Genomic DNA, 9,416 nt, shown 5'->3' on the forward strand with positions numbered 1-9,416 from the left:
TGAACCGTACACTTCAAGACACGATGCCGACCAATGCGCACCGTCATGCCACCAGCACCCGGCGGCAGCGCTGGTTGATGGTGGCCGCAGGTGTCTTTGCACTGTACTTCATGCTCATGTTCCAGATGCGGCTATGGTCAGCAGCGAGTCACGCAGACCTGCGCGCCAACGTCATCAACGCAGACAGAACCCCTGTGGCAATTGATCGACCGGCGATCCAGGAGAACGTGCCACAGCGCGAGACAAGAGAGGATGTCGAAGTGACACAACAACCCTTTGACGTGCAAGCCATAGAGGCGGCACAGCCTGCTGCAGAAATAATGAAAGAGCAGCAAAGCTTGCGTGCTGTGGATCCACCCTTGTCGACTCCAGGTGCAGTCATTGTTTCGACGCCTGCACCACCCGCTACAGAAGCTGCTGCGCCAATTGCGGCGCTTGAAGCTTCTGTCACTTCGATTGCAAGCACTCAGGCGACACCTTCATTGACGGAACGTCACGATGTTGTTTCTGGATACGCTGCTACCATGAGGTATCTGGCCAACTACAGAGTTCCCGAAGGTTCCGACGAGCAGCTCTTCCTGTTTTTCGTGTGTGGCGATGAGAAAGGTGAGCAGACGACGTGGCGGAGAGTGTGTGTGGACGCATCCAAGTTGGTGTACGACGTGTTTGCAAAATCTCCGGCGCGGAATAGGTTGCTAACCATCCACGCCGGCTCAAAGCAGGACTGGTCTGCGGCGAATGCGTTCTTCAAAGACGGAGATTTAAAAGTCAAGATGATTCCTGCGCTAATGCAGTGGCATGGAGGGCGTCCTGGTGCGAAGCGAGCCACGTCCGGTATGATTATTGAGGAGAGCATTCTGTACGAACCACTACTGCGTTACCTATTCAAGAACCAGGACGTTCTAGATCCACTGCTAGCACCGGAAAAAATCGCTTCGAAAGAAATTGTAGTGTTGAAGGGATACAAGAACTACCGGCAATACATCGATGGTATAGCAGCGGGAAACAACCCGTCACTTACCGCTCCGACAGGCCCGATGTTCCTCTTTCTTGTCGCCGGTCGACTGGGAAACAACGATCGTCTCTGGTGTCCCTACTGCCGGTACTCTGAAATTTCGGTTGAGTACGCGTTCTACGCCTTCGCACCGCCAGGATCAAGGCTGGTGAAGGTTGAGACGGTGAACTCCTATGCCACTTGGAAAAACAAAACGGCAAACGACTGGAAAGGTGACACCTCGTTGATGGTGCGTGGTGTACCATGGATGTACCGAGCAAATCTAGACACGGAAGCGCGCAGCTTTAGCTTTGAACGAGTAAGTGAACGTTTTGACCGCCCGGAAGCGCTGCGAGGAATCTTCCAGGGCTGGAAAAACCCAGTGTAACAAAACAATAGAGACCTTCATGTCTTCCAGGGCTGGAAAAACCCAGTGTAACAAAACAATAGAGACCTTCATGTTGAACACGCTTTTCCCGATGGTCGTACACTAATTTCTAAAGGCGTAATCATTTCTAAAACTGTTTGGGTCTTCTGATTGGCTGATACATGGCTGTTTTCCTGTTTCTATCGCTTCTTTGTCAACTGATGACACTTGGAGTTCAGAGTTGACGTGGCAATGGCGGCGCCTCGGTATGGACGCGACCGGCAGCGGCCACACCGCCGTGGCGTTCCCGGGAGCAAGCGCATCAACCCGTGGTACCTCTTAGCTGGCGGGTTCTTCGTAGTGTACTTCATTTTCCTTGTGCGATGGGGATTTGGAAACGTTTCTAATCTGGAAGGTTCCGCTCCCACCGAGCAGCTCAGCAACCTGCGCAAGGCCAGCAACCCGGTACACGTACAGAGCGATGACGCTCTGGACGTAGAGATTGCAGCGCGACTGGAAGAACAGCGCAGAATCGAGGAGCGCGCGCGTCAAATCCCCATTAAAGTGGTGCTCCCGACCACTGCACCACCCACTGATCCCCCAATTGCTACAACGGCAGCTCCAATCGCTACTATTGCTGCTACAATGACCGAAAAGCCCAGAGATCTTGAGAAATTGGCTGTCGATCAGAAGCTGGAAGGACGTGTGCCCGGAATGCCAGTGCCGGTGGTGGAGGAATCGCCAGTAGTGCAGGTTACTGAAGCTGCACTTGCTCCCGTGGAGCCTGTCGTTGCTCCTGGCACTCCAGCATCTATTGCTACGAAGGCTGTACCAGCTCAGGCTATACCAGCTCAGGCTGTACCAGCATCGACAACGGTACCGTTCGCTGCAAGACATCAGACGATCTCGGGATATGGCGAGACGATGAAGTTCTTGGAAAACTACCAGTACAACCCGGACGAGTCGTTGTTCCTCTTCTTCATGTGCAGTGACGAGCAGTTTAAAGCAAGTGACTGGTCCGAGGAGTGCGCAAAGGGCAAACAACACGTGTACGACGTGTTTTCCAAGTCTCCCGGTCGCAACCGATTGGTGACGGTGTTTGCAGGGTCGGAGAAGTACTGGAAACACCAGAATGATTTCTACAACGACCCCGATTTGAGAGTGAAGGGCGTGCCTAGCATCATGCAGTGGGAAGGACGCAGTGGTCGGACGTCGGGAATGTTGGTTCAAATGTCTCTGTATGACGAGCCGTTTTTGAGGTATCTTTTCAAGAACACGGACCAACCGGAGCTACTTTTTGCAGCTGAAGATGTCAAGAACAAGCAGATAGTAACCGTGAACGGCTATGACGCGTACGTGGACGCCATGATCAAGTTCGAGAAGGAGGCGAATCCGGTCCCCACGTTTTTGATGATGGTCTCAGGTCGATTCAGGAACAACAACCGACCATGGTGTCCGTATTGTCGATATTCGGAATTGCCGCTAGAGTACGCGTTTTACTCCTTTGCTCCGAAGAATGCCCGATTGATTCGCGTGGAAGTCACAGACTCGTACGCGGAGTGGAGGAAGCGGACCGAATTCACTGCCGATCAGAACCTGCAGCTTAAGATCGTGCCGTTGATGTTTAAGATCGACCAACTTCCAGCGACCACCCCGAACGGTCCGAAATCGATCAAGTTTACCCAACACAAGATTCGCTACGACCGATTGACCCCATTACGCGAGCTCTTCACTAGCTATGCTTAGAGTCGAAGTGACATCGCCCATAGAGCTGGGTATTTTGAATTCTATAGAACTTGATCGTGTTTGTATTTTTACTGGTACTTGAGTACTCTAGCTAGAGTTGAGAGAAGCTACATCACCTCTTTAAACTTGACATCGAATATCGCTCTATCCTCTTTGCGCAGTGGGAGACTATGTCTGGAAGTCTCGGATGCTTGGTCGACGATTCCTCGCTCTCCGAGGAAAGCTAGGTATCTCGTGAAGCTCAAACCGAAAAACTCCTCTATCATTCTTAACACCACACTGATTTCACAGGCAGCGCTGTCTGGTTTTACGCGGACGTGTTGACGAAGACTTCTTAATGTGATCAGACACATGAGCACAAACTGTTGGAAGCGAGCTTTACGCTCGCGGATCATCTCGTCTTCTAGTGCATCTGCTGACGAGCTGGAGAAGACATGTGAACGCCACACATGACGTGACGGGAAGGCGATATCTAGGATTGAAGCTAGTACATTCTCGCAAATGGGACAGTGTGGTTGACGACGGCGTTTGTTTCGACTGAAGTGCTTGATGAGCTGTTGACGTAGGGCACGAAACTCCGAGAAGCGACGCACCACGCGCCACTGTTGCTTGCTCAAATGCACTTCAACCTCATAAAAGACTACGGCGTCTCCAGGTCGTTCAATATGTCGCCCAGTCACGTGAGCCAATAAATACTCCGAGTACTCTGCTTCTTCACGAAACAATAGTAGATCCTCGCTACTCTCTCGCACAACTGTGCTTGACCGTGGCGTCACACTCGGTTCTCTGGATGTTGTGGGTCTTGTGTTTGAAGACCTTGAAACGAGAGAACCGTGCGTGTGTCGTCTCAAACTGTTCCTGTCTTCGTTTGGAGTGTCACCGCTTCGATCGCGGGACAGCAAGTTGCGAGCCGACATGCTGCAATGCCAAAGCAGTCGCGGGAATCTGCCACCCTTTCCAGAAGCTGCCGGCGTTCGGGTTTCGCGGCTTCTAGTTGTCGGAAGTCCGAACGGGTCGGCAGGGAAGATTGACTGCCTCAAAGCCTCATCGAGAGAGCTACATGTCGACTCGGTCGAGCGCAATGGCGAATTCGACGCGCACATGGCGTCACTAAGCCTCATGCTTGGAATAGAAGAAATGAAATTTTTTCCTGGACTTGTGAAAGGCTCTAGCAGAATGAGAAGTGCCAGTGATGGAGGCTAGGCGACACTGCGCTGGACTGCTGGGTGTAGTGGCATCGCACTTTTTTTCGAGACATCAAACTGGACAGGGGAGACAGCGAACAGCGATGTCGGGATATGAATAGCGAACTAGATCCCTCCAGGGACGGACCAGCAAAGTGCAGAAGAGTTTTCTTGGCGTTTGTGTAACGAGGCAGAAAATAGCGTTGACATAGTCAGTTGGAAAAGAACTCTGCCGCGAGATCTAGACGATATGTGCAGATATTGTGCTGGTGGATCGCTTGGAATCGCATCATTGCTGCACTTCCACTGCGATGATTCGAAACGCTCGTTACTCGCGCGCTCTGCAAAGGCCATTTGGCCAACTGCGCACGTTCCGTCCCGAAGTTGTGCTGGCAAGTTTATAAAACTTTGACGAACGTATTGGCGTTGAACGGCGATGCTGTCGCCATCACAAGAGCCAACAGCCATGTGCTCGTCAGCAACGCATTTGGTTCTGAGCGCTCTCTTTTAACGCGCTGCTGAGGGCAACTCCAATATAATTTAATACCAGCTATTTGGAAACGGATCCCTTGACAAGCATTGGGAGCATAGCACCATGGTCTAGAAGATGAGCTTGAGCTGCACAGTCCTCCACTGTGCTGACGACCAACTGAGCTCAACTTCGAGGATCTACCGGCAAGCAGTTGTTGGAGCTATGGAGTGTATCTCTATGCTGTGGAGATATAATAGAGCACCAACCGTCTCGGTTCTGGGCTCAAAGGCAAGTAAAGTGGCCAGCAAAACGCAATTGCGAGATCATTTGTCAGCATTCAATGTAGCCATCTGAAAAACTTGACATTTCATCCCTCTCAAAATTTATGAATCGTTTTAGTATCGAGTTTCGGATCACCGTCTCAACTGCCACCAATTGCGTAGCACTCGCCCATGCGCCTGCTGCCAACGCGTTTCCAGCCACAGTCGCAGTCCTTCGTGCGATGGCGGTCCGTTGTGGCTTCTCCGGACTGGCGACAAACTGTGGCAGATTTTCAGCGCAAGGCGAATGACACAAGTGTGTCATTGACGACCAAAGACGTCGAGAATGTCGTCCGCGTGTGCACGCAGAGCGATCGGACTCGTGAGGCGTTAGACGCGATCCGCAGAGGAGACAAGCGTGGAGTGGCTGCTCCGCTGAGCTCTCACGTTCAGATCTGCTGCTCTTGGGCGCGCAAACGTCAAGCGGATCGGGCGTTGGCCATAATGCCAGACCTTCGAGCCCGCTTTGGTGACCAGTTCCAAATTGTTACGAAAAACCAGTCGAGCGTCTATGATCCGCTACTGTCGGTGTTTAAATCGCAGGGAGATTGGAGAAACACGCATGCTGCCATTGCACAGATGCACGAGCTGGGCGTCACGCCTACGCTACGTGCGTTCCGAGTGCTCATGTTGACAGCAGCGAAAGCTCGACGAAAGGATTCATTGATAACTACAGTGGAGTTTGTGGAGAAGAAATTCCCTGATGTCTGGACGGATGTGGCCACGCTTACAGCGATGTGCCAAGCGCTTGTGGATGTTGGCGAGTACCGACGGGTAATGGAGATTTACCGCAAGCTGGACGACGAATGGGTTAACCAAGAGGCCAGCACGATGCTGTTGAATCAGTTTCTACTTGCTGCTGTTCGCAATGGGAATACTAACAACGAGAAGAAGCGATCAAGCAAGAGCTTGTCGAATTTTCAGCAAGCGATGAGCATCTTCGATCGTATGCGCGAGTCTCGGAAAGCCGCTCCTGACGACTTCACGTTTGCGACGTATATGATGGAGCTGGAGAAACATGGCAAGTGGACTCAAGTGCTGGATCTATTCAATACAATGTTAGACACCCAAGCACGCAATCAGAACGTGCTAAGTAACGATACGAAGAAACCAGTGATCAATGCTCTGTCTTGTTCCGCAGTGATCCGAGCGCTACACAAGCTTCACGAAGCCAGTCAGGAGGAAAACAATGCTGAAGACGAAGCTGGTGTTTCTTCAAACTCAACAAGGAAATCGAAATCTCAGCAGCGCAAGCTCAAGCAGGACTTGTTAGTCGTCCTCAAGCAGCTTCCAACTGTTGATCTTCGCAATATCGGTCATGCGTCGACGTTAATTGATACGCTGGACGAATTCAAATTATTCACAGCAGCACGCCAGACATTCAAGCGCGTACTGGACGAAGGGGTCATTCAGAAGACTCCATGGCGACTTAAAGACGGGTTTGAGATCGATTTGCACACTTTTTCTCGCGGTGTAGCCAAGTGTGCGGTCGTATCTGCTTTCGACGAGAACACGCGCGCCCAACAAGGTATCAGCGACGTCTCCCTTGCTGGCAATGCACCACTACAGGATCTTCGTATTATCACTGGCGTTGGAAGACGTAGCCATACGTTTATGAAGCCTGTACTGAAGCAAGAGATCGTGGACTTGTTGACCAAGTCGTGCAGGCCACCGCTTTGGCCGTCTTCTCACCCGACCAACCCAGGCGTCTTGCTTGTACGTCATAACGCTTTACGTAAATGGCTCAAGAAAGGTGGGGCTATTCGATACTTTTAACGAAACAAACGTGGTCGTCCCCGTTAGTGCGAAGTAGTTTATTCTGTCTCCTTGGTGCTGCTGCTACCGCTGTACGTACACGTATCCTGCGGATCAGAAACTTTCCGGATGGCGTCCGTAATGGCGAAGAAGTACGAGTGAAACTCGATCTCTAAATTGTCCATAAACCACGATTCCTCATCAACCGCATATGGTAGTTTGTCTGCGGCTTCGATGAAGGTCATTGCGTCTAGTTCTTCATAGGTGAGACCTGTCATCTCGACGAACTTGCGAATCCGAAAGTCCCGAGGGATTTTCCCTACCGTAACACCATCAGGAGACTTTACAGTCTCAGTGTCCACCACATCTGCGTTGAGTTCCGAATCCGACGTCATACTCCGACGATTCCAGTTGGCCGATCCGATAGTTAAGAACACGTCGTCGATGATCATGATTTTACTGTGGATGTAGATCTTCCGGTCCGGCCTCGTCGTGTAAAGTTTGAGTTTGTTCGGGCATTTTGCTCGAATGGGCTGGACCATTTGGTACAGGTATTTAATGTATCCTGCATTCGTGAACGGCCCGGTTTCTTCGTTCGCAATGACGATAAGACGCTGGATCTTGGGCATCACTTCCATAATCGCGTCAAGAAGTTCCGGAACCAGTACGAAATACTGATCTTCAATGTAAATGAAGTTTTTGGTATTCTTGATAGCTTTGATATGCGCCTGAAACAGCGAGGTTTCACCTCGAGGAGCGAACTCCTTGTAGTGGTCGTACAAGCAACTAAACGTTCGGACAACCTGCACGCTTTGCTTTCCGATTTTTGCCGTAGTATTGCTGCTGACATAGTCCAGCCGGGGTAAGTGTTCGTACTTGGGGTTCTTAAAGTCCAGGAGGTCGTCTTCAAGACTCTGACACGGCAGGTAATCGGAGTTCCATCGATCTAAAAAGTTGTTCGCCACGTCCTTGGCTGCAGGCCCATGGATGCGAATATGACCGTCCATCCAGCCTTTTTCTCGAAATGTAATGTGTCCCGCATCTCTGATCGCAGTCACGTTGTGGTAAATAGTATCCCATCGGTCGTTAGCGAGATCGATCCCACCGACGTAGGCCACAGGCTGTTCGTGGGGATTCGAGGAGCGGTTGGCAGCAATCACCATATTCTTCTGGTGGTGCGAGGACAGAGCTTTAGGGAGACGATCGTCGAAGATGAAAGCAGCCTTTGCTCCGTTTATTGGCGACGGTGCGATGCTGTTGATAGCATCACGAGCTTTAAGGATGTAGGAAGTGTATCCAACGCCAATGTTGGCCCATGCTAGGATGTTGACACTGCCGCCTCTCTCCACGACACCAGTGAACACTTCCTTGAAGCCAGTCTTTTTACCCGTAGAATCGACGTCGGGTTTGAACGGAATGAGAGCTGCCATCCACGCAGCGAGCATCACTCGATCACCTTCTTTGGTCGTGCTGAGGTCGTCGTAAACTGCATTGAAGAATTCGTCGGATACTGTGTATGACGTTATCTTGTTGCCTGTTGTGTAAACCGCCATCCCGTCTCGAGGAATTCCACCTCGCGAATCTGTGATCTCGTCTTCTGTGAGGAACCAGTCTTCAGCGCCTAGTAGGGGTTGCCGGGGTTTAATGTCCGACCCGTCCGATAGATCCGCACTCCCACTGCTTGATGAATCGACTACGGTTCCTTCCCTGGTTGAAGACTCGTCGAATAGAGACGAGAAGGAAAAAGCCGACGAAGAAGTTGACAACACCGCCAACGTGATTGCCAATGCGATGAAGAATACCATCACGCTATTATAGCGTACCGGGTCGTACGAATACTGTGGAGCTTACGGGTTTGCGTGTGGGTGTCTGTGTCGACGGTCGACTGAGCACTGACGTGAATTCTACGTCGACGTCCACAACTCGTGGAATGATAAGTGAGGAATTACCTTGACTCAGTGAAAAGCACTGAGATGTCCCAAATCGATGGTGGAAATGGTTATTATTAGGACTGCGTCAGTGCAGGCATAGTAATACTAATTTATTATTAAAAGAGCAATAGTATCAGTTTTTCTAATAGTATTAACAATCCTTACAAAAATCTATATATAAGAATTAGTGGGTGTTTCGAAACCGACGCACACTCAAGCCCCTGTTTGGCGTTCTGACACTCACTATCACACCAAAACTCGCAATCTATACTAAAGCATGGCTCAAACCCGTTTGAAGGACCCCCCAGATTATGGAGGTGTTCCGTTCACCCTTGAAGTATCCGATGTCACTGCTGCCATATCGATGGGAATTCTTCACTCCAACGTCCCAGTTCAACAAACAGAAGCAACGGCCGCCGATTACGGTGTAGCGTACAACCGGCGGGACAACATCGGCACTGAATTCCATGCCTCGCAAAGGGCTATTCAAGATTTGTGCAAGGAATTCTCCCAAACTTGTGGATTCCAGCTGAAAGTCGCGAGCTTTTCTGCTAAACGGAACGGATCTGGCAACGCAAAATATGTTTGCAAAAAGCTTAACGGGCAGCAGTTTTTCGACAAGAACGCATCAGAGGAAACTCTATCTT

At 50.7% G+C, this 9,416-nt stretch overlaps 5 protein-coding genes across 5 annotated transcripts; 3 read left to right on the plus strand and 2 right to left on the minus strand.

Moving 5' to 3' along the window:
* Window position 1: 1 nt before the first annotated feature.
* Window positions 2–1,418, plus strand: PPTG_16524 (hypothetical protein). The gene has a single exon (XM_008914065.1). The coding sequence runs from the start codon at window positions 24–26 to the stop codon at window positions 1,380–1,382; it is 1,359 nt and encodes a 452-aa protein (XP_008912313.1). The 5' UTR covers window positions 2–23; the 3' UTR covers window positions 1,383–1,418.
* Window positions 1,419–1,556: 138 nt separating this feature from the next.
* PPTG_16525 (hypothetical protein) lies at window positions 1,557–3,257 on the plus strand. Its single transcript, XM_008914066.1, has one exon. The coding sequence runs from the start codon at window positions 1,614–1,616 to the stop codon at window positions 3,105–3,107; it is 1,494 nt and encodes a 497-aa protein (XP_008912314.1). The 5' UTR covers window positions 1,557–1,613; the 3' UTR covers window positions 3,108–3,257.
* PPTG_16526 (hypothetical protein) lies at window positions 3,215–4,228 on the minus strand (the record flags this gene model as incomplete). Its single annotated transcript, XM_008914067.1, has 1 exon — window positions 3,215–4,228. The coding sequence occupies one exon, from the start codon at window positions 4,226–4,228 to the stop codon at window positions 3,215–3,217; it is 1,014 nt and encodes a 337-aa protein (XP_008912315.1).
* Window positions 4,229–5,172: 944 nt separating this feature from the next.
* PPTG_16527 (hypothetical protein) lies at window positions 5,173–7,506 on the plus strand. The gene has a single exon (XM_008914068.1). It carries the CDS (start codon window positions 5,216–5,218, stop codon window positions 6,857–6,859), a length of 1,644 nt encoding a protein of 547 aa, XP_008912316.1. The 5' UTR covers window positions 5,173–5,215; the 3' UTR covers window positions 6,860–7,506.
* On the minus strand, window positions 6,711–8,644 carry PPTG_16528 (hypothetical protein; the record flags this gene model as incomplete). The annotated part of the gene is made up of 1 exon (XM_008914069.1): window positions 6,711–8,644. A coding segment is annotated over one exon (1,747 nt), but the record flags the coding sequence as incomplete, so codon positions are not given.
* Window positions 8,645–9,416: the final 772 nt, after the last annotated feature.

This window comes from Phytophthora parasitica, assembly GCF_000247585.1.
Source record: "Phytophthora parasitica INRA-310 unplaced genomic scaffold supercont2.58, whole genome shotgun sequence".
Taxonomy (NCBI): Eukaryota; Oomycota; class Peronosporomycetes; order Peronosporales; family Peronosporaceae; genus Phytophthora; species Phytophthora nicotianae.